Genomic DNA, 25071 nt, shown 5'->3' with positions numbered 1-25071 from the left:
TCCTTTCTTGACAATTTTGAATTACCAACAAGACACCTTTGGTCATGGGCGAGAAATAGAACCCTTTGGCAGAATATCATCGTTCGTCAAACACCGAATCGGTGATGGCACATGAGGAAAAAGTAGTTCAATGAGCATAAGGCGTGTTATGGTTGTTTATTTAAAAAGTTTTTCAACACATTATATAATGTTTTTTTCCCGGAATGTTATATAAACGTTGATAATACTCCACAAAATAACGTTATCATAAAATTTTGTAGAAACGGTCTTCGAATCTTTCTACAAATTAGAACGTTACTCTACATTAATTTGCATGGAGTAAAAAACACCCATAACGTGACCATAATCTTCTTCTATACCATTACCATCATGTAACCATCTGATAACGTCGTGAAAACGTTTTTATTATTTGAATTATTACTTAAGGATAGGCCTACATATGAACCGAGCATCGGTGGAGCGTGGGTTGCCAGTAACACATATAACGTACGTCTACTAGATTCTTAAAAGACTCATATAAAGTCGTCGACATGCCAAGGGACAAACTGAATAAATCACTCCATCAGCCATAAAAGAGCTTTAGACTGGTCTTAAAGTTTTTGGTCAAAATTTAACCTACTTATGTGACCTACTTTTCTGCCCCATATATATATATAAGATCTTCATTGCTTAATCTTGTAAAATTAGTTGTTGTAATTGATCAGCATTATGGAAAGCACCGTGTTGCCAAATTGTTTTTATTACCAAGAGGAATCTGATTTATTGGATTTGTACAACTAATTTTACAGAGTAAAAACAACATATAATAAAAGAATAAGGAAAGTTACAGATACGACTAAGACGATTTGGAGCTTTCAAACATTTATTCACTAATTTATATTTTATTCAAATACACAAATATTTGTTCTCTTTTTCGCTTTTCCAGTTTATTTTACGTGATAAGCAGTGATTTTTCATTCTCATGTTGCATTAAACCATTTACTATTTCCCCATTAGGATATTTCTAAGTGACTTGTTTTCAATTAAGAAAATGAAAAGTATTGTTTGAATTAGTCATACTTGGATCATATCGAAAACTAAGTAAGTGTTATGCACGTTGTACATATTACAATTTGATCTTAATATTAACCAACCAAATAAAACGTGACTTTAGCATTTTCATCTTTTTCTAACTCAAAATCATATTGCACATTATTTGAAATAAAACTTACACTCAATAAGTCCCTATCCTTTACCTTATTTGATTCATTTTAAATTATAAATTGAAACTGGTAAAATTGTAAGACATAAACTCAACTACTTTTCTTCAAGGGAATTAATATTCGAATTCTCAACTTTCACAAGAAACACTCCTTTTTCGTTATTTAAGGCAAAGCAATATTAAACAACATAAAATGCATAAATCACAAAGATAGCTCATGTTATTTCTATGTGGAAACAGCTGCATTACATAAACCAACGCCTTCTTGTTAAATGTATTTACAAATAGGACATGTCAATTTACCATATTAAAATCGAAACTGCTTCCATTTCTCATTATTTTAAGTAAACATCGTCCAAAGCGAGTACATTTTGTTTAATTCGTTGATAATTCATTATTAAGCTTAACAGCAACATTCTACCTTCGCAGTAATAACACAATTAACTCCATGCATAATATACAACATAAGCAATACATTTGTCAACATGCAATGGTGTTTGATGCAGCTTATACATGAAGTCAAATTAAAAAAATTAAACCTTCCATAAAATTTTAATAAAATTAATCTATTTACCAAATCAGATGAAGCCTTCATCTGAAAACTCGGTTCTCTTTGAAAGAAAAAAGGAAACAGGATATATATATATCAATATGCACAATATCTAGACGCTCAATAACGATTGTCTTTAGCTTTTTTTCGCATATTGAACCTACTCATCCAATTGCACTTTTCTATACTCCGTTCAAATAATTTTGCACTCAATACAGAATAATTTTAAATTCAATTTGGAGTTATGCTTTGATACATGTGTCTAGTGCCTGTGTCTGTGACTTATTACACGTGTTTGTTTTTGTTGTGACATCTTGTAATCACTATGGTACAGCAAACATTAACCCGTTGTCATGTACTATTTAAACTTTATTGAAAGAGGTTAAACATGTTAAGCGTAAGCTTATCTTCCACATGGGCCTCTGTCACCAGTCATTCTACAATACTGGCTTTGTTCCCTACTTTAACCTTTATATGCTGAGTGCTAAGCAAGGACACAGTAGGTACCATTTTTATGATGGTCTTTGGCATGACCCGGCCGGGGATTGAACCCACAACCTACTGCACCGGAGGCGAGCACCCTACCATTTAAGCCATCCAGGCATTCTTAGTCAAGTCACTATATATGCCAACTGGCTCTGAAACATAGGCCAAATATTAAAACGAGCAATACCCCAATAACCCCGTTAACCCAAATGAAATCCTTACTACTATTTGAGATAAGTTAACTGTTACTGCTAGAAGATCATCTGCATTCGGTTACAAATTTAAGGGTTCACACACACAAACACACAATCACACACACCAAAAAAAGTACAAAAGGGCAAATCAACTGGGCCGAGTAATAATTTGTTCATACATAAATTTGCTATATTCTGGAGAATATAAGATTGGTGCGAAAATCATGTATATTGAGCCGCACCAAATTTTGGTCTCAGGGAAAACGACTTGCTTAGATGAAAGGATCGCACCATCATAACATCAAAGGAAAATGCCTTGTTTGATCTTTTAGTTTCAAAACAAATACATAATTCTAACTAAACTATAGTTTGGCATACACTGGAATTTCAAAATTTGATTATGCCTTGTAAAGAATTGGTAAAACGTGTTCGCCGTTTTCGATGATAAAATACGTAAGTATATAAATACAAATTCTAAAAATAAATTCGGTCACAAACATTAGAAGGAAGCAAGACATAGAAAAAGAATCGGGTCTTTTTGTGCTTGATATTTTTCTAAAACGTAAACTAATGAGTGTTTCAGAATTACAACACTAACACATAATCAAATAGTAGAATTGCACCACCTGCAGTAATGTCCCCAATCGCAATGTTCAAATTTCACATGATAAACACATAAAAATACTTCCATGCCACAGCGAATTGTACCAGCATGACATTAGTTGCAGGGAAGCATTCATGTGTACACAGATATGACATCTTCTTACTCCAAGTTATCAATTGAATCCTGCTCCCTGCAACAGACACTTAAGTCATTGACAGTGGTTTGCGCACACGCCACTCTAGTAAAGACTTTTTAAATATTGCTTCGTCGCGCACAAAAGTTTACAGGTATTTGAGACGCCATCTTTCAACAAGGGCGCAGACACAGGCAGCGGAAGCAACTTGTACATACACCAGGCTGGCATAAGCAATTTTCTCGCCACCAGGGGCTCTACGGCGTCGGTGTAACAGGACGCCAAAATATCATTGACGATGATGGTGCCGCTCATGGTGTGAGGACAAAAGGCACCGGTGACCTTCTTACTGCCTGTTGCCGCAATTTCATCCACAAATATGGCGTTGGTGGCAGGGTGATAAGTGAACACCACATCTCCAACGTGGATATCACGGGCGGCTTTAATGGAAAATGGGAATGATGTAGAATTTGAGAGAGCGTGGATATAATGACCGTGAGAAAGGAGAAGGTGTTTCCCGGTTGCGGTCTGCAGGTGGACATATATAGTTTGACAATTTTCATCTGCATGGCTGAAGCAGAAGATTTCCTCGAAGCCAACGGAGCCATCATCCCTAACACAAAGCACCCTGTCACCGGATGTTAGTTTGGCCATTGGTGTGACTGACCCATCGCTAAGACGCACAGTGGAAGAGCCATCAAAACACCAGTATTCTGATGTTAAATATGGCTCGATCACCTTTTCTAATTCCTCTTGTATACCGGTCTCACTCAGGTTAGGGTATTTTTTTTCTAGTTCTTGTCTTTTCTTGCGTGCTTTTTCGATGGCTTCATTGGAAAATTTCTTACCTAGATGAGCTCTTGCAATCTCATCAACACGGCGGATGATAGAATTAACGTAGTGTCTACGCTCTCTCCCGTCTTTGGTGACACTGTTGATAAACACTATCCTTCCACCAGCCTTCTGAAGGATCGTCTTCATTTTGCCGGGAAGACTGCTTTTGAAACTTTCTGTTGTCCTTTCGTTCATCTCAAGTTCGTCCTTGTGAGTAGCCACAACAACCATATATTCAAAAATGTCTTCCGAAAACATCGAAATTAACTTAACTAAGGCGCTCAATTCATTTTGAGATGGCGTATCGTTGCAGTTAATGACAAACAAGAACGCGTCGATACCTTCCTCGCCGCCGAGCAAACTAATGTTTTTCGTCATGATCTTCTTCATAAATCCAAACTGTCTATACGTAACTGCTTCTAAAAGACCGGGAGTATCAATCAGGCGAAGCTTGCGTCCACCCAAGTTGGCACAGTGAGATGACACGTCGTCCGTAACACCTTTAGAGCCAAATCCTGTTTTGAAAGCTCCTTCTTTGTTCACCATCATATTACACGTACAGCTCTTTCCAGTTCCTGTTTGCCCAACGACAAATATGTTGGTGTGCTCCCCCTTTGCATAAGCTGGCGGTATTTCTTCGTAACCATCTTTGCCCTGTAGTAGATACCCATAATATTACTTATCTCTCACAATTCGTTAATACCCAAGGAAAAACACAGTGTCTGGAACTACTGTCCTCACTAATGTCAGGACATAACCGACATAATCTTACTGATGATTAAAATAATAAGTTTTTTTTTAATATGAAAATGCAGATAATGTCCAACAAGAATTTAAAGCCACAAACAAGTACTAAGACACAAAGGGTTACATAGTGTTAAGGCATAATATCATTCCAAAAACCCGCCGTTCAAAGTTATTGAGCTGATTTCTCCGATTTTATATAAGATAAAAATAAAAGGAAAAGCAGCGGTGGTACATTATGGCCACTTAAATCCCTGTAAGGGAAGGAGGTGGTCTAAAGTTGACCGTTCTCTAAAGTGGGTTACCAACCGCATAGGTGGTAGAACTGACAATACATTGTTTTTTACGAGAAATGGTCTAGCAATTATACCTCCAATACCTTATTTTTGAGAGGCTAACACAAAATTGATAAACTTGATATTATTTGAGAACTCACCGATATATTCTACAATACGTTATAGCAAGAATAATTTACTGAAAGAATGTGGCATTTTCTTAGAACTCTATTTACTTTGACCCAAGTTTTGATTATATATATATATATATATATATATATATATATATATATATATATATATATATATATATTTGGATGGGTCCAAGGTCAGATATAAAATATATTTTAAATGTGGTATTTTATTATATATTTTATTATTTTATTATAAAAGTTAATCATAATAACTAAATCACTTTGCCGGCTAACTGGATACCGGTGTTTGCCAATATGTTTTTAGTCAGGCCCAGGTCGAAAGAACCACCCTTTTTGTCAGAAAAAGGTCCATTCTGGTACAATTTGGTACATTTAAGTACACAAAGGTTTCATTATAAAAGGTCCATTTTTTCAGAAAAAGAACCCCCATTTTGACTTTGCTGGCTACGGGCCCGTTAGTTTATAGCACTCACCTCTAGTTCGGGACATTTACAGAAATGTGTGAACATGATATTAATTCGAGAAAGAGTATTTAACAGTGTTTGTTAATGTTTGAAAGGACATTACCAAAAATATATAGATTTCCATATTAAGAAGACATGTTGCACTCTACTCCTCATCTCCTGATTTCCTGGCACGAGGAGCTATATGCTTGTCCTAAGCTCTTGAACGAGCTTGATAGAAACCAGATGTGGAGATAGTGAGTTTTTATTGCCTAAGCCAGACTACACAGCACAAAAACAAATCTTTCCGATTTTTCAGCCCCCGCGGAATGACGTCGGAACAGTGCAAGCTGGCCTTTACAACGCGCGACTGAATGACGTTTTTCCGCGCAGGAGTACCCCTTTCTCTTTTACACGGCCTTTCAACACGCGTAATCTCGTTCGTCTTTCTTCGCGACTGAACAACGTTTTTCCGCAGGGGTCCTGCCTTGGTATTATGTGACGGTCGTTATTAGATTGTGACTGACATTTAAGAACATGAGATTTCAATGGAACTGAAAGATTTATATTGTTAATTCCTTTCAAAATTTCATTTTATTATCATAGGTGCGCTACATGTATATACTGTCGAAAGAACATCTCTCCTGAGGAAGCTTCCCCCGAGGGCTTATCATATTTTGATATTCATCATTTCATTTCTCTTTGCTGATTTATCCCTAAAAGTTGTATTTGATCTATCAAATCCAGTCCAATTCACAGTCGTCTCAAAAACCATTTTAAATTAATATAGATTGCTTGGAAGCGATATCAAAGTCTATATTTAAAGCATGATCATTATTTCCATAAAATTGCAATGAATTATAATGAATAAGACTTGGTCAAAAGCCATGCTGTTTGATTATTAAAAGTTTGGCCGCGGCCTTGAATAATGCAACTCTGGTTGCAGCAAAATAACTGACTGGCATTTAACTTGTCGCTAGTACTATAGAAATCGTTAATCACACTTGCGCTTACAATCTGGATTTTATAGGATACGTTATAATAAGGTGTCTCCGGAGTAAAAATCATTTCACTGAAATCATGATACACAGTCAGTGTATTTTTAATTTTTTTATTTTTTCAATTAATAAGGTGTATTTATAAAGATTCCTTAGACGATCGCGATTTAGCCTGCGGCAGTTTAAATAGATCTTAAGTTTATTACACTGATGGACGTAGTGCTTATGCACTGAATCATCGTGTGCAGTGGTGCAACCAATCTTTAATTAATAAGGGAGTTGGAAGAACCAGCGGGTGACCGTTAAACGTTCTAATATTTAATCAACACTGAGCGGAGAACAAACAAAAAAGGATAAAGATGTGTCACTCGAGACGCTGGTGGCCGGGGAAATTTCAACAAAGCCCGACTAACAACAGTGTACGTCACGACCACCTTCAATATTTCATCCAGCTAAAAGACGAAAACAAAAATATTTTAATACCAATGTTGACTGGAGATGCATTAGAAAATTTTTTTATTTGATGAATAAGTATTGCCCCACAACTGATCGTAGTACATCCCACGATAAGATTTCGCTCGATAGACCATGTCTAGAACCATTAGTAAACCATTAGTTCTAAACTAGCTGCCATAAAAAACCTTGCTTGAAAAACTGAATAACTATAAGACCATTGTTATTTTGCAAGGTTAAGCAGCGATAAATATGTTGATATATAGCAAACATTATCAGTATGATGTGCCGTAATACGTATATAACAGGAGTACTTTTCTATTGATGATGATATCTTGCTCATAGTGGGTGACGAAGAGAAGGGGGCGGTTAAACCCCGTAAGTGAAGAATCAATGCACATTAAACGTGCATCGTGTGTCACTTTTACACGGTTTCTGCTAATGAAAATGTATCTTATCGCAATATACTGATTTCTTCATAGAAATTCATTTTTCACATGAAAATAAGTAAATCGCCGCAAGTCAAAAACGGTTATTTTGTTTATAAGTTATGGGCTTTGACAGAGAAGGACTAGCCTGCTTTAGATGACAGCCGGATTCGGTTGTATTTGTATGGGGACTGCTACCAGTAATTAACACAGTTTTCACATGAAGTACCATTGAAACACGATGGTCGAGAGATGACTCATGAGCTGAGGTCAGTATAACAAGCAGCATGGTGGCCAATAAGCTATTTAACCTTTTATGTAACCTCTCTCCAACCGCGGTGATGAAGGCTTAAACCAAGTGTTTTGGTTTCTCACTTCTTTGTTTAAGCACAGCCCCCCCCCCCTCTTTTTTTCAGGACTCTGCAGCTGATGAAGGTCACTTGTTGACCAAAAAGCGCTTTCTGCAACCAGTCCAACCTCCCTTTTTTTTCGTTTCCCCAGCCGCACTGTGTTTATCTCGTACAGTCGGCCCTTCAGGTCAAACACATACAGAGGCGAGACACCTCTCTCACATCATACCGAAGTGAAACAACAGCCGATAACATTGAATACGACAATAAATAGTTATCTAACATAATTCGAATCAGAATTATAAGACGGACACGTTCTATCACCGTTGTCATCTCTTCACAAACACGTGATAACGCATCTAAGGGACTTTTATACTTCAATCTTAACTCTAACGTCCCAAAAGCAATCTCAAAGCTTTTAACCAGGGGCGCTGTCAAAACACACGTCCCCAGGGAACCAGCCCTGTATCGTGTTATTTTGATAAGAGTTAGTTTAACTAAGACATGAGCCGACCAACCCTAAACAACGAATATTAAATCGCAACTACAAAGGGGAGGATGTGGTGTGGTGTGAAGATAGCCACAGAGACAGAGTACAAAGTAAATGTACAGGAAAAACGAGAGGATGAAAACAGTAAGTGGTTTTATTCCTTTTGTTGTTTTCATAATATTCATTATTTTCATTTTTAATAATTGATTATCAATGTGTGTTGATAAACTACCAAGTCTTTGATTTTATTACATTCTCCATGTCTGTTATAGTGGTAGGCTACATGCATTCTTGTAATTCTCAATCCTGATACTTTCTCTGAATTTTTTTTAGTCAGACATGCTGTTCCCTTTACCCAGTTATGTTTAATACGTTATTACACATTATATTTTGATATCATTTCGTTATATTTTTACAGAAACCGTTAAGAAGGACACCGCACTGGAAAAAAGGAAAGGGCGATAGCAGCACTGAACAAGGGGAAGACGTTGAAAGGGGCAACGTCAGAAATATCTGACGCGGGGGTCTGCCAGGCTAAAGGGGTGCTCAAATTGATGTGTGGAAAATAATTTACACGCAAGGGCGATTTGATGTGTGGAAAATAATTTACACGCAAGGACGATTAGAGTCCACAGTTGTAGATTAGATAATATCACAGTATTCAACATGAAAAATGTTAATATATCTCCCTTACGGTGATTGATTTTTACTTACTGTTTTTATATATATTGTTATTACAATGAGATCAGTACTTCTTATATTTGAACATATATTTGTGTATTATTTTGCTGTGATCCCAAGTAAACTGATATGTTTTAATTCAGGCCCAGTCTTGAAAGTCCAATTGGGGAGGGGAATGACCACAGTACGCGGGAAGATAAATTATCAATACACAAATTACAGTGTATTATTATCTCACTGATAGTAGGCATTTTAAAAATATCCTGAAAATCACGCATCACCGGGTAAAATGTCTTCGTTTCACGAAGGGCGGAGAATAAACAATTGCATTCACAAGTCGCGTGAATGGGGTGCTTCACGAATCACGCTAAATAAGATGAACGTTTCACACACCTCAAGAAATAAATAGCTGTATTTTCTACAGATTTATTCTGAAAGCACATTTTTCTCTTAGAATTTGAGCAGCATTTATTTGATTTTGATTAAATACTTTAAGTTAGTCGGATATTTCAGGTACATAATGTGTTACGTTTCTCTTGTTTTTAATTTTCCCATATTTTTAATGTTATTTTATTTCTTTAGCCTACGCATTTTGAAGGGGTTTTGGTGACAATATTTTATCTTTCCTTGGAAGCTAGGCTTCATCGCCTTACTCAATGTGAACAAAAATACCTAATCAGTGTAATTTTTAAAACGGGGTCGGGCAATTAGGGCACACATAATTGGCATGTTATTTAACGAGCGGCCACTCTCTGCAAATACTTTAAGTCGATGGATAAGTAGTAGTCGTTTTCGTTTTCATCATATGTTTACCAGATGTCAGATAAATAATGGAAGAAGCCTGACTACTTATGAACCTGTGACGTTCCTATAATTGTACTTTTGCTTAGATTTTGTTCTGGAAAGTCGTATTTAAATGTGGTTCGTATTTATTTGCGTAATTATTTTACTAGGTAAATTTTTTAATGGTATTCGCTATTGTTTAGGGTGTGTGTATAATGAGTGTACAAAACAATACATTAGTGAAAGATTACTTTCCACTTGTGAAATATAGTAGCTGTATTGCGCTTTATAAATATAATTCCCACTGTATTGTAACGGTTATTGTTGTTTTTTGCAATAAATTACTATAATTGAAAATTCACAAGCCTTCCTCTCATTAAATGAAATGCTACATGAATTTGAAACATTATCAGTGCTATAAGTAATTGAAATAACTATAATCGTCCATATTTGATTAGATAAGGGTAGTAAAGACTTACCTAAAATCGCCTTTATTTGATCGGAAAAGGGTTATAATGACGTATCTCATATGGCATTTACTTCATCGGAAAAGGGTTATAAAGACGTGTCAAAAATCGCCTATAATTGATCGGAAAGGAGTTGTAAAGAGGTTGTTTTTAGACGCCTATACTTGATCGGAAAGACGTAGTAATAGTGCAACTACAATTTTAAGCTTAGGCATAAAAGGGTAGTAAACCCGTAGACCCTGACCTTTCCGGTAGAGCTTTACACCGTTGAAAAGGCTTGTAAAGAGAATATTCAGACCCATTTCCTGAAGAGTAAAAGAGCTGAAAATTGACTTTTTGTGCTGTGCTACTGACTTACCAATCTTTCAGGTTGAAATAAGTGTGGGCAGGGGGGGTATATATCTTCTGAACCGACCAAGCTAGATAATCACGAAACATGATAAAGTATATCAGAAGAAAGGTCCAGCCAAACCTAAAGTTTTTTATAGTCATACCGAAACGTGCCCTTGGCTGTCTCTCTTTTGACCTCTAAATTATTTTCTTTGGTATATAGTTTTTATTCAGAATCATGCTAATATATTACGTTCGGTGGGTTGGGTGTGGGTTAGTAAAAACCAATATTTATTAGTTTAAAGGGCCATGTGAAGAATCCGCGAAATCGACGGGTAAGGTGATACTTCTCGGCATGAATTGAAAAAGATAAATAGATAAATTGCAGGGTATTTCCTGGTATATTGCTTATAATTCGCTATTCTCTTATGCTCCCCCTCCCAACCTGACCTCTTGTAATAAATATTCATTTCTTTAATATGAAAGATATGAGAGCGTAAATTAACTTATCTCAACTGCACTCCGGGGAATGATTCCTCAAGAAAGTGAACGTTTGAGTCACGTTACCGACGCTCACGTTTTACATAACGTTTTTATTAGTGTTTCATATTACTTTTAATAATTGTTGGCTGCTTTCCCTGTTAGAGGGTACATGTACAATAACATAAACCAGAGAAAATAATGGAACATGTAATATATGTATATGCCGATATTAAACTTAATTTGCGTGGCTCACATTTTCAATTTTTGTTAAAAGTTTTTAAACATTGAACGTAATATTTTGGGTTAGAGTGTCTACATATGTAGCGGTGTTTTAAAGGGTCGGGAAGTTAACAGGTTTGAGACGCACCATCATGCCAGTGAGTAAGCCCCCCCCCCCCCCCCACACACACACCCTTACAATCACCCACGATATAATAATTATAATTTCTTGAACACTTGATGCAGAGCACGCCATATAAATACTGTAGTATAAGCATCCAGCAGACCTTTTGTGTTCTTTAAAAATGTGAGAATATATTATAGCAAATACAATACGAATTTAAATAATTGTAATGTATTTCTTTCTAACATTCAGTTTACATACGTTTTTTGGTAGCCTCTAAAAGTTTTAAATCTAAAAAATTAGAGAACATAACAGAGTCAGCCAAGGACACGTTTGGGGAACACGTTTGAAGACGTCATAATGGACATTGACAGGTGTAGGACCAGAACAGAGCTTCTAGTAAACAGTTTAGAACTAAGGGACCGAATTTGATTTGAGGACCAAAAGAGAGGCTTAACATCCGTCATGGTATGGTGCGGTTTCTCATATGTTGAACAATTACCACTTTACTTCATTCCAGGGAGGTACACTGGTCAACGATACAGAGATGAAACACCATTGGGGCGCTTACAGTCAGGCATTCAAGCAAACCCAGGAAAAATCATTTTGGTGCAGGATAATTCGCCCATCCATAAAGCACGGTCCGTGCAAGACGCGTTGCAACAGCACGGTATCCCACATTTGGATTGGCCTGCATATTTACCAATTCTCAATGTAATCGAACATGCTTAGGATATGAATGACATAGCAGTAAATGAGAGACAACCTCCAGTCGGAACATAAGAGCTCCAGCAGGCAATAATTGAGGAATTGAACCGGCTCCCAAAGCAAAATTGACAGAATTTAGTGCCGATTTTATTAAAACTAATTCTTAGACGATAAAACTCCATTTTTGTTCATGATAAACTGTTTATTCAGCACGTACTTTTTGCTGTGTGAGCATACTTTTTAGACATATGGTTTAGCATATTTTGGTACCATTTGGGTAATTTAATTAATTTAATTGTTACAATGAGCTATGTGGTTTATTTCTTTAACAGAAATATTCAAATTGAAGAAGCTATTTATAAAGTATGAAAGAAAAATGCATAATCCCAATAACAAATAAAATAATGATCATGATAGAAGACATTTTTGAAAAAATCGGGGTGTTGCTTAACTTATGAGCATTAGTGTATATGTCACAGGCCCAGTACTAATCTAGTCCACTTCCTAAGTGGCCAAGACCACATCCCAATTAGAACTTAGTATTTGCTTGATCAAAAGCGTCCTGCAATGTCAAATTTGCAAATTGACATCCGTGAAAGATTTTTCTGATTTTTATAATCTTAATTATATCTTATAATATTTATAGTTATAATTTATATTAAAATAACCATTTCTTATATCTCAACTGCCCTCTATCTGATATTTCGCAAAATATTCAAGTAATTTATAAAATTCTCAAATAGATATTTCGAATACAGTATGTTTTCTTACCTGAGGTAGTTTTTTTTCCTTGGGGGTAGTCAGGTGGTATTGTGCTCAGGGGAATAATATTTACCTGACTTTACCGATGTGCTTGAGTGTGTGTGTGTGTGTAAGAGAAAGAATGAGATGCTATGGAGGACGAAAGTATTTACCTTGTCATCCTCCTGCCTTGACATCTGAAATGAAAACCATACTGAGAATAAGCGATGTGACATTGATACACTTTGTCTGCCTTCATGCAAAAATATATACAGTTAAAGGCAGAGTACACATAGAATGGATTTCATACTGATAATAAGCAATGTGAAATTGAGGCAAATTATTGACCCATATTCCAGAATCTCCCTTTAGTGTTAAGGGAGACTTAAAGTCGACCTTATACAAAATTTGTATTCCAAGACATTTCTTTATCTCACTTGAAAGGAATCACTTTACAATCATCCTTAGCAAATGAATCGGTCGTTTTTAGAATCTGCCTTTGCTTAAAGATTTCCTTTATTTTTAGCTGAGGATTCCTTAAAATGTAAGGTTGGTCTGCCTTAAGCAGCCATCGTGTACATTTCTCTTGTGAAAATCAGCTCCATGGACTATATAAACAAACATGCCTACCTAAATTCAAAATCATTAAATTCAACTAGAAAAGCACTCTGAGGGCAAAGTCTCCACCCAATTTTCATTCTATAATGATATAGTTTTTTGATTTTTGATTATTAATTGATTATTGATCCGGATCAATAATCAATTAAAAATTTCATCACAATCGACACATTACATTTGAGTTATTTGTGATTATTGATTATTGATTGATTATTGAACTTGATTTCATAAAAATTGGTCCATAAAGTTTTGGGTTTTTTATTACTGATAATTGATTTATTATTGATCTTGATCACCACCAAAAATTAATCACTTCTAGTATAACCCATTTCTGACCTACCCTGAAAATTTCATCAAAATCGTCCTGTAACTTTTTGAGTTATGTTGATGACAAACAAACAAACAAACACACAGACAGACAGACAGTCAGACAGACAATTAAACAGGGATGAAAACATAACCTCCTTGGTGGAGGTAACAAAAAGACAGACAAACAAACAGGGGTGAAAACAACCTGCTTGGCGGAAGTAATACATTTGATCGAGGATAGGCTTTTCTCTGTTGACTAGTTGCATCAGTAGCTGCTTTCTCAATATCAGAAAAGGGTCTACGACTTTGGTTTTCTCATCCTCCAAACCATTCTTTTCTCTTCTTTCCATACTTGCTTTATTCACTAAATTTGGCTTAGATCAAAACATCCACATGCAGTTATAATGTCCATATGCGCTGTTGCATGACTGAAACTGATCAGTTGACCCCAATTATACAACATTACCTAGGCATTTTAACGAGGAGAGTGTCACAAAGGCCAACTCTAACTAATGAGGAGCTCCTTTATGTCAGTGTCCCTTACCTAAAGGCTGACTTTTGTCAAAGTAATTCCTTATCAAAGGAGAGGCTAAAGTGTGGTCTTAGAATACCATTTTGTTAGGCCTTCCTTTACCAAGGAACACCTCATCAAAGGAAGCCTTTATAAAAGTTGACCTTAGCCCTATTTTAAGGAACATCTTGGAATACGGGCCATATACTGTCTTCAATAAAATCTCCAGGGGATAGAGTTGTAGTAAACAGACAGATTAAAATGCTACTCTGTCCTTCCTTCCAATGTATTTTGATAACACCCTGATGACCTTAGTTACAGATCTTATTAAATCGTTTACCTTGTTTAGGCTATAAGAGTGCAGTTTATGAGCTTAATATGTATTTGGTGACGAAGACCTCCTCCCTGACAGCAGAACTGGTTGTACGCTGTGCAAGTATATGCACTCGTGCTACTTCGTGCTGCTGATAAGTAAATTCCTATACGTAACGCAGGGAAGGTCAAGGATTAAGGGAGCGTCTCACAGCAACAATGCCTTTTTTGTTGGCTAAAACAAAATTAAATAAGAAAGGTTGTACTTATGAGAGATGTAGCAAAGCGACAGCGGACCCCTTGATTCTATTCTCTAACGCTGTATAAACGTAAGTCATATACCATCAATAAATTGAACAGATTATGAAATATATGTGAAATTATCTTAAAATTATATGTTGTCATCTGTTTAATATAATACAGTAAAACCAGATTAGACAATACAACTGTAACGACGAGAAGGTCTAAAGAAGGGAATGAAAGCGGAAAAATAATAAAATAATAAAATATAAGAAATAAAATAACTGAAATTTAACTATCGTTTTTTATGTCTTCTATTTTAATAATTTAATTAAATCAAATAGTTTAATTAAGCTTTTCAAAGCTAGATGCACAAGCCGTTCTGAACGTTACTAATAATGATTTCCTTTTGCAATCGTCAAATGATGTGTCTATTGAAGGCCCCTGTAGCATGCCCAGTTCGTTACTTGCTTGCACAGTCATTTGCCCCCCCCCCCCCAACCCTTCAAAGCACAGATCACCGGTTGGAAGGCTTCGATAGAGCATCGGTACTCTCACAAACGGGAATAGCTATGTAATTACAAATACTTGCGTGGAGTTAGTGTTAGGCGAAAGAAAAGGATAAGTAGTTTCGATTCAGCCGTTCAAGGAAAACGTTAATGTTAACTGCGCTCGATTTCAGACAATGGTTATCAAGATTATGGCATTCTATAACTAATACAGGCTATGCTCATTACCGCATTGTCTGTCTTGGCAATTGTCTGAAGAAATCACCATCGTTCACTTTTCATTTTAGTTGGTATGTTTTAGAATATTTTTATTATATAATTTTGAATAATAAAATAAATAATAATTATAGAAATATACTACACGAATTCTTCTTCTTCTTATTATTACTTATATAATTATTATCGTTTTCATTATTATCATTGTTATTATTATTCTTAGTAGTAGTAGTAGTAGTAGTAGTAGTAGTAGTAGTAATATCTACCCGTATTAACTCTTTCTTTCATGCTGCCTTGTTTATCATTTCTTATTCCTGGCCTTTTTTCTTTTCAGTCATTCTTTACTTCAATTATTTGTACACTTAATTTAACAGACTACATCAATTTAACCAATATAACAAAAAAAAAAATATATATATATATCCGCTGAAAAAGAGACTTTGAGCGCATTCAGAACAAGTTGATTCGCAAACTAAATATATGACCGACTCACTTACACTGTATAAACAGTGTTTAGTATTTAAACACATAAAACGCACGTTTAGCACCTAAACGCATTTAGAAATATGTGTAAAAGCTAAACACGTATAGCTTTTCAAGCTGCTCACAAAAGAAAATGCTAGACACGTTTGACAGTGTTAAACGTTTAGCTATGTGCTTAGCTTCCCCGGTATATGATTCTGTTATAAGTCTATCACAAGGCTAAGCAACTTGGCTAAGCACTTGGCTTTTCACTCTATGCACAGTGTTGTCACAGCTAACAAAAAACATTATAGTAACATCAGAACGTTTTGTAGAAAGATTCGAAGACAGTATCTACAAAACTTTATGATAACGTTATTTTGTGGAGTTTTATCAGCGTTTTATAACATTCTGGAAAAACATTATATAATGTTTAGAAAACCCTTCTTATAAATAACCAAAACACTACCTTCGCTGTTTGAACTACATTTAGCAGTTAACTCCTATTGGGCTTGGGGGTTAGTCAGCAATTAGAGCGGTGCGAATTGTTAAATATTCGGACTATTGTTACCAAAATAACCAGCATACGATGAAAGCCTAAAAATACAAACTTGACATTTAATATGGAATATTTTTCCAAATCAGTTTTCATCATTTTTTTCCTATTTTGCTGACTGATTAATGGAAATGAGGATTAAAATCGTGTTTTAATAACTTTTAATTATCTCTTTGATCGTGACATCAGTTCATTAATTGAATTCGCCAGAGAAGCAAACAAAAACACATTGCCTATTCTATGTCGTACGACAACCATTAAAAGATATATTTTGTATCTAGTTTTGGTGGCAATTTACCCCTATTCTGAACGGACTGGGTGCTTTTTGTTTGGTTGCAACAGCATATCCCGAAAGACAGTGGGTCCTATACTCTGGTGGTAAGATTTCAATACATTGGGTGTGGCGTCTGTGTAGGTACATCAGTCTGGGCATTACTCTATAAAACCGTGCGGACCGTTTCGTTCGGCGCAATTATCTGTCTCACAATGCCTGTCTTTTTCGCGCCATTCTGCCACAGATTAACACATTTGTAAAGCACTACGATGTACATAGTTCATTTTACACACTGCAAAACCGACCTCTTGCATGCAAAATATCAAGTTATTCTATGCAGTAGTTGCCGACATATGGATACTTTTTTGACATTACCATGCTTTGTCAAAGCCAAGCTTTAACCTGCTCAAAGGAGCACTGACCAATTAAATCACTGCATATTACATAATGCAGCAGCGCAACAAACCTGGTATTCAGTTAATTGGTAGCGACACACCTGACTACACACTTCTCCACTCACATATCTTATATGAAATCGGAATTTGTTGAAAAAAGAACGCATTTTTATCTAAGCCTACTTTCGAAACTGAAATATTCCTTATTAAATGTCAAGTCTGTACTATTATAAGTGACCACCATCTAGAAATTGAAAGAGGGCGACATACAAAATCAAAAACACAAATTTCTGACCGAAAATGCCCCCACTGTGACAAGGTGGAAGATGAAATTATTTTTACCTGGCATGCGCTCGCCACGAAATTGAAAGAAAAATACTGTTTGAACGCATACCAGAGGTAAAATTGCAGGATCTAACAGAGAAGGCTAGACAGCTTGACATAAATTTTAAATCCAACTGCAGTAGGAATTTATGTAAGGAAAACAAGGCAGCAAAGTCTCCATCCAATGCCGTTTCACCCCTAATTTTTCGTTTTATAATGATTTTTTTAATTGACACAATACATCACGAATACATGACAATACAAAAACAAACAAGGGAAAATCACTCGCTCACACACTCACACATAAGAGTTGTTGTACTATGACACTTTTTCAATTAATTACATCGTCGCATGCTAAATATTCAAATTGAAAATAACTTTATTATATTTGAAGTGTACTGACAGAGTGACTTATCTGTTTTCACCAGATTTCTAAGCGATGAGGTCAAGCCTTCTAATGTTGGTTTACTCTGTGAACACCGTCTTAAATTTGAAACGTCAGTGAGTGCAATATGGTGATTTCAGCTTATTAGCCCAGAAAATAAACGGTTTTATACAGTCTGTCACAAATTACTTTGTGCCTCTTGAACCGAAACATGTGGAAGCAGCAGATCCTTTACCAGGCACATATATCATTTCAAAACAAGATGTCGAAAAACCTTGCTCCAAGTAAATGTACACAGTCCACAGGTCCCGACGAAATTCCCAACTGGATCCTCCATGACCTAGCAGGGTACCTAGCTGCCCCAGTACGTGATATATTCAACTCTTCAGTTCGTGAAGGATATGTCCCACCACGCTGGAAACATGCATATGTGTCACCACAACCTAAGTGCATTCCTCCAAAGACCATAGAGACAGACATTAGACCCATATCTCTAACTCTGGTGTCAAGCAACACAGAGTCCTACCACTCTAGGGTCCGGCGGACCCGGTGTTTTAAAATCTGAGAGTCCGGCGGACTCCCTGTCTCGAAATAACGGGTCTCGGACTTTAAGTCCTGAAATGTAGAGTCCCCCTAGACACTCTATTTTAGTACGGAAAGTCCTAGGACCCTAAAAACTAAATGAAAAGTGGGGATAATTTAATGAAAAAAGGGTAATAACTTTGCATTCTTGTGCCCGTGGGATTTTGACTCCCCTTGGTTTCGAATGAAAATGAATATTTCTCCTGATTCTTTCCATCCAAATATTTCAACATCAAACTTTCAAATATTTCCAATATATTATTCATAAAGTATACTAAAAGGAAATATGTTGAAATGATCACCACATATCAAATGAAAAGCTTTTTCATAGGGGAGTCATTGGGTGGTAAAATACGTATCTAAAATTTTGTTTTCATGAAAAATTGCACCTGCAAACTAACAAAGTGTCAATATACCCTCCATTATGCATACTTCAAAATGAAAGTCTTATACTCAAATAAAATAACAATTTTTGAGTTTTGTGGGGGTGGGGTCAAAATTTATCTTGGGGTAGTCTGATTTTCATCATGAAACTTTGACTGGGGAGTCAGATTTTCATTATGGGGAATCACCTCTTAGGGGAGTCAAATTTTCATGGTACACCCTCCATGTTGTTTATAAAGCCGTATTGCTTGAAAATCTATGGTGACGGTGTAGGGCATCGTGAGCAGCTAGCCATTTTATACCTTGAGAACCATGAAACACATTCCTTTTGGGTTGATTCATTTATATACAGGTCATTTACTTAATTTATATATAAGTTATTTAAACTGTAAAACAAAATTAAATGAGTATATATTCAATGACACTTTAATAATAAATGAATTCCGTCCGTTTAAAGAAAACATATTTTGCACAGCTTAACACTGATGCACTGCATAACGCAAGCTGTCACACATTTGAGTGGTAGTCATTGTAAGTCACGCGTATAGTTTAAAGAAAAGAAACGTCTTGCACAGCTAAGCATCGCTGCATTGTGTATGACTAGCTTACACATATTTATAGTGGTATAGTTAAATAAGTCACGCGTATAGGTGGGCCTAGTCCAAACGATCACAAGGCAATACAATATCTGTAAAAAACCTCCAATAAAAAAAACATGAAATGTAATGAACAGTGTGTCTTAAACATTTTTGCTGCGGCATGGTACACAATGAGTTTACGATAAGTTAAACATTTTACTTTTAAGTTAAGTATAAGTGAAAAATAAGAATGAGAAATGGTAGGTACACGAAATTCAAATCCATTGTGTGACTCGAACCAATGTCTGGTAGGCTGTCATTTTCATTCAATAGTAAGCTCTTCGTCCGTGTCCCTCTCCAATACACCACCAGGCCGCTGTGCAAACCACCGCCGTTTGTTATATTATATTTACTTGCATCAAAGGTTTGCTTTATTATAATACTTTTATGCCCAGATTGTGAATATAAAGCGCTTTTACTAAATATCTACTGTTCTACAGTAGGACCCTAGTTTTCCGACCCTGTGCGATATACAGTTTTTCTGTATGACGGGCGGACTCGGTGTTTCGTGATAGTTGTCATAACAACGTAGGGTCCGGTAAAATGCCGGGTTCGGGGGACCCTGTATATTATACCCAATTACCATGGTACAGAGTCCGAGACCCGTTATTTTAGAAACCAGGGGTCCTAGTACTTTCTGTCATGGGGGACCTTCTGGTACATGACACCGCGGTGCTCTCTAAGTTATTGGAGGGTTTTATTGTTAAATGGATTTGTAACATTGTGACCAATGAGTTTGACCTTATGCAGTTCGGCAGCATAAAAGAGAGCTGTACGACATACGCACTGAGAGAAGCTTTTGACCGTATTGCAAGGCACACTGACACTCTAGGACAATATGCCAGAATGTTTTTGGTCGATTATACTAAAGCATTCTATAGAATAGAATAGGCCACGCCCTGCTTTATCAAAAACTGTCTGAATTAGGTTTTCCAGGAATTATTTCAAACTGGATTTACAGCTTCCTAGCTGAGAGGAAACAAAGTGTGAAGATAGGCAGTGTGAAATCAGACTAGCAACACATTAATGCAGGTGAAACACAAGGCACAAAACTTGGTCCAGTTTTATTTGTCCTTATGATTAAAGATCTGAGCACCAAATGTGACACATTCAAATATGTAGATGACACCACGATTCTAAGCTACGGGAATACCAAACTGCAGGACAATCTCCCTGATGCAACAACAGAACTAATTCTCTGGTCCCATGCTAATAAACTAACAATAAATACTACCAAGACTAAAGAGATCATATTTAATTTCTCCAATAAAGGACACAAAAATACACCCTTACTAGTAGATAATCAAAGAGTTGAGAGAGTGGGGTCTGCTGTCTTCTTAGGGGTTAGGATCAGTAGTGATTTGAGCTGGGAAGTTCACATATGTGAATTTTGTAAAAAAAAAAAAAAATAAAAAAAATAACATGTACTCTGAAGGACATAAAATCCATCATTTGCTACCAGAGATAAATGAAAGTCCCTACACTTTTAGACTATTTACGCCTGGTTTATAAGTACACTGTGTCAAAATTGGGGACTGTACGATCGTCAAAAACCTTTATCCCATGGGCTTTATCAATTTTAAGAACTGAGGTTTCTATGAACTTTTAATGTGTATCGAATCATTTAAACACTTACAGGTACATTTTTGCATCTCACCACTATTTGTTTTTATTATAAAATCCAACTTTTTAAGTTCCAAATAAATACATTTTATTATTATTATTATTATTATTATTATTATTATTATTATTATTATTAAATAAATATAAAATCTTAATTGCAACATAATGAGATTAATAATTCCTTTTTGAGACATGTAGAGTAAATTGGGTATTAAATAATATATATTCTACCAAATTGGTCAGTAATTTTTGGGTAACCGCACAATACCAGAATAAATACTCTGTTGTTTCTTCAGTTCCTTTTCAAAGGGAACATATACTGTTGTCGACCATTTGATATTTGACAAGCAGTGAATTAGTGGTAAGGATATTATGATTTATCCGAAATTAGAACCAGTGAAGCTTTGAGCTTTGACATTTTTGATTTTTTATTATTTATTGATTATTGAACCGGATCACCCCTGTTCCTTAGCCCACTTCTGGTAGTTACATAAAATTTCATCAAAATCGGTCCATAACTTAGTTTTTTTTATTATTGATTATTGACTGATTATTGATCCAGATCACCACCAAAAACTAATCTCTTCTAAGTTCTGACCTACCTTGAAAATTCCATCGAAATTTTTCCGTTACTTTTTGAGTTATGTTGATGACAAACAAACAAACAAACAAACAAACAAACAAACAGGGGTGAAAACATAACCTCCTTGTTGGAGGCGATTTAAAAAAAACGCAATTAATTAGAAATACGCTAAGGTTTTCATCCATTCCACTTAGAATGTATATTGTATAACATCAAATATGTGCGATTCTTTTTTCAATTTATTTAATATTATTATTATTTTCCAATATATATAGTAGTTAGAGAACCTTTGAAATCATCTCTGTGTTCAATAAATTATTAATATTATTTATTTTTATAATGAATAATCCACCATCTCTAGATGTTTTATTGTTCATTATTTCCGGAAAAGATAAAATAGAAAAATAGACATCAATACCCTAACAAACTTTATCAAAATATGGAAAAGGTGTTTTTAAGAAGCAGTGATAATTATTTCGTGTCTTAAGTGAACTATTGAATTTTCCAAACTTGCTTTTCAGAAAAACATTATTATAAACTACCTTGCAAGGTCAGCTAACACCTAAAAGGTGGACATCTGAACTTGTTACATGCGTCGTACTACTAAATACACTCAGGCTAAAAGCGTGTAACATGTTTCGGAACTAAACGTACTAAGGAGCTAAGCGCGTTGCAAAAAAAGTGAGACGCTTAGAAATGTGTTTAGGAGCTAAACAGTGTTTTTACAGTGTATCGGTGCGGGGAAGTATAGGGACGTTACCGACCAATGCTCAATGGTGCTGTTTCAGTTTTTGTAAATGTTTGCAACATACCTAGCCCTGTTGAAACTATAGCAAAAATGGACTAAATGTCTTGAATATTTACCAGTTTTACAATGCATGCAGAAGGTAATTATTTAGTGTTTTCCAATAAAGAAAAGCCAATACTTCTTTATTTTTTACAACTGGCTTATTACTTACTAGTAGGTCCAGAGAATAATTAATACTATATATAGTATAGTAAGTGATGTCTTTGATAAACAGTGTCTTTGATAAACAAGAAGACTGGCTTTCTGTAATCCTTATGAGATGGAAGTGCCTTTAATCTATGGATCTTTCAATAAATTTCAGTATTTATCTGCTTTGTATCACTTTCACGTTTCTGCATTAACGATTCTAGTAATATGCACTGTCCAATTACTTTATTTTCTTTTTTATTAATACTTCAAAAAAAAAAAAAAAAAAAATCATGTAACAGAATTGAAAATAAAAATTGCGGCGTTTTCCTCTGTGTTTTCTCAACAAATTTTGTCAGGTGTCCAGTACCTGCATGCATTGTGAACTATGATTCACTGGGAAAAGCCTGGGCCAGAAATTTGTTCGAGTTACTCAAATATTCATTCCAGGCAGTGTTTATATTCGTTTCAGCTAATGGCATATAAATGATCAGAGATGAATAATGCGATTTAACCATTCTTAAGAGATTATGTACACGAATAAAAGTTCAGTGTGTGTGCTTATGGAGGGAGTTAATGGATTTGAATTTTTTTCAAATTTTCCTCCCTGCCATCTTCTCGCTAGCTGTAACTTGCTATTTATTTTAATTTTCCCTCTCTTTTCCTCCCCCTCTTCTTCAGGTACATGTACACTCCATTGAACTCTCATAGCGTCTTACATAATATATCTAAAAAAATATATTTAAACAATAACTTGACAATAAAATACAATAAATGACATTTAGCGGCTTTTATAGTATAAGTTGAAAATACCAACTGCAATTACTCAGATTTTACGCACATCTTAAATGGGATTTAATTAAGTTCTAATAATATATTTCTTTGTCTTACTAAATCTGAAGTCTAGATTAATTTGCGTTTTAATTAATTTTCAAGTAACGTTGAACACTTAAACGCGATGCTTGTCGGTCGAAAGGGACACGAATGGACGTCTTTGGCTCGCCCTCCTCTTGCCATATCGGTTCCCCCGTGCAGGCGCTGTGTAATTCACGGGGACATAAAACACTACATTTCTTTTAAATCCGCTCAAATATCAGAGAAATCTTTGAGCTGGCGAGAAAAATTGAAGTGAAGTAGGCAACTTACATAAAAAAAAGAATGTTTACGAAATTATATTTTGTCAAAAATCATCGGTTCTTTTGTAAAGCACTGACAACTTAGTCATCAATACAATTGGACAAAATTTAAACACTGGATGTACTAGGTGTTGGGTTTTGGTTGGCACAATGGTAACACATATTAAGAAAGTACATAAACAAAATGTAACTGTATCGCAAGGTCATAAAGATGGATATTTAGTTTATTCTGTCAGCTAGGTTATAACTTTGGGAGAGGGTATGGGAGCAGACAGGGTACATCGAGCATAAGTTGAAGGCACGCATGCAGCTAACAAAGCCTTGATGGTTATCCTTTTCAGAGCTGGTATTTTCTGGCATAAAAATTATATCAGTTAACCAGTCAATTAATAAAAATAAATAAAGGGGCGAGTAGACAAACATATCATCCAATTAATTAAATAAAAGGAAAATAAAAACTCACGGTTTGCAGACGAATAGACGGGCGCAGTGTAGTGACGTCACCTTCTGTTGTGTTCACCCTATTTCCTTTTCAACTAGCATTTGCTCTTGCCTCCGCCTTGTTTCTTACGTATTTGCCAGGTATATTAAAATTTGCCTTGAGCCTCAAAAAACCCTCGCTGCCGCTGGACTGAGAATCGCGACCGGTTAAGTGCCCGGCTAAATGGCGAGGTGATGTCTAGAAAAATCCAAACTATTTTCTTCTGTGCCTTCAATTATGTGTTTTTTTTACGTTATTAACGCTGTATCCATCTCGTATTTGCAAGTCAGCGTGGCATTTGATCCAGTGTGGGTGGCTCGGATTCAAGCTCACCTACCCTTTCTTCCAAAATCTGTTGATAACAAATTAACCCTGATGAGTGTAATGTAACTTTTTCACTTGAACATATTAAATCTTTACCTTGTTTGAACTATCAGAACATAGTTAATTAGCTCAGTATGTGTTCGGTACACGTAACGCAGACTTCCTTACTGGCAGCATTTGAGGCTGTGCTGTGCACGCTTATGTGGGCGTATATATGAGGTCAGGAGCTCAGTGACGCTGTTATGAGGTCAAAAGCTCAGGTAGCGTCTCATTGCAACTATAATATTTTGCTGCCTAAAGCAAAAGGGAAAAAGAAGCGCTCTGTTTGCCCCTTGTTTCATGTCAGTTTGAACTTGAATGAAGTCATCGTGTTTTATACATATACATGTACGAGTAACAAC

The 25071-nt window shown here is 35.7% G+C and overlaps 1 protein-coding gene across 2 annotated transcripts; it reads right to left on the bottom strand.

Annotated features, from left to right (window-relative positions):
* Positions 1 to 853: 853 nt before the first annotated feature.
* Positions 854 to 24842, bottom strand: LOC147759201 (uncharacterized). Of its 2 annotated transcripts, XM_086998697.1 has the most exons (4): positions 24329 to 24842; positions 14653 to 14859; positions 13048 to 13071; positions 854 to 4656 (listed from the first exon to the last, which is right to left on the bottom strand). In XM_086998697.1, the coding sequence occupies exons 3-4, from the start codon at positions 13069 to 13071 to the stop codon at positions 3274 to 3276; spliced, it is 1407 nt and encodes a 468-aa protein (XP_086854823.1). In that variant the 5' UTR covers positions 14653 to 14859; positions 24329 to 24842; the 3' UTR covers positions 854 to 3273. The 2 variants fall into 2 exon arrangements, with proteins under 2 accessions (XP_086854823.1, XP_086854824.1); XM_086998698.1 differs by lacking the exon at positions 14653 to 14859.
* Positions 24843 to 25071: the final 229 nt, after the last annotated feature.

The sequence above is a fragment of the Lingula anatina genome, unplaced genomic scaffold, assembly GCF_051362555.1.
Source record: "Lingula anatina isolate TDL-2025a unplaced genomic scaffold, LinAna3.0 unanchor82, whole genome shotgun sequence".
NCBI classification, from domain to species: domain Eukaryota; kingdom Metazoa; phylum Brachiopoda; class Lingulata; order Lingulida; family Lingulidae; genus Lingula; species Lingula anatina.
The sequence above is the reverse complement of the archived record's forward strand: the minus strand, read 5'-3'. Positions and strand labels throughout refer to the sequence as shown.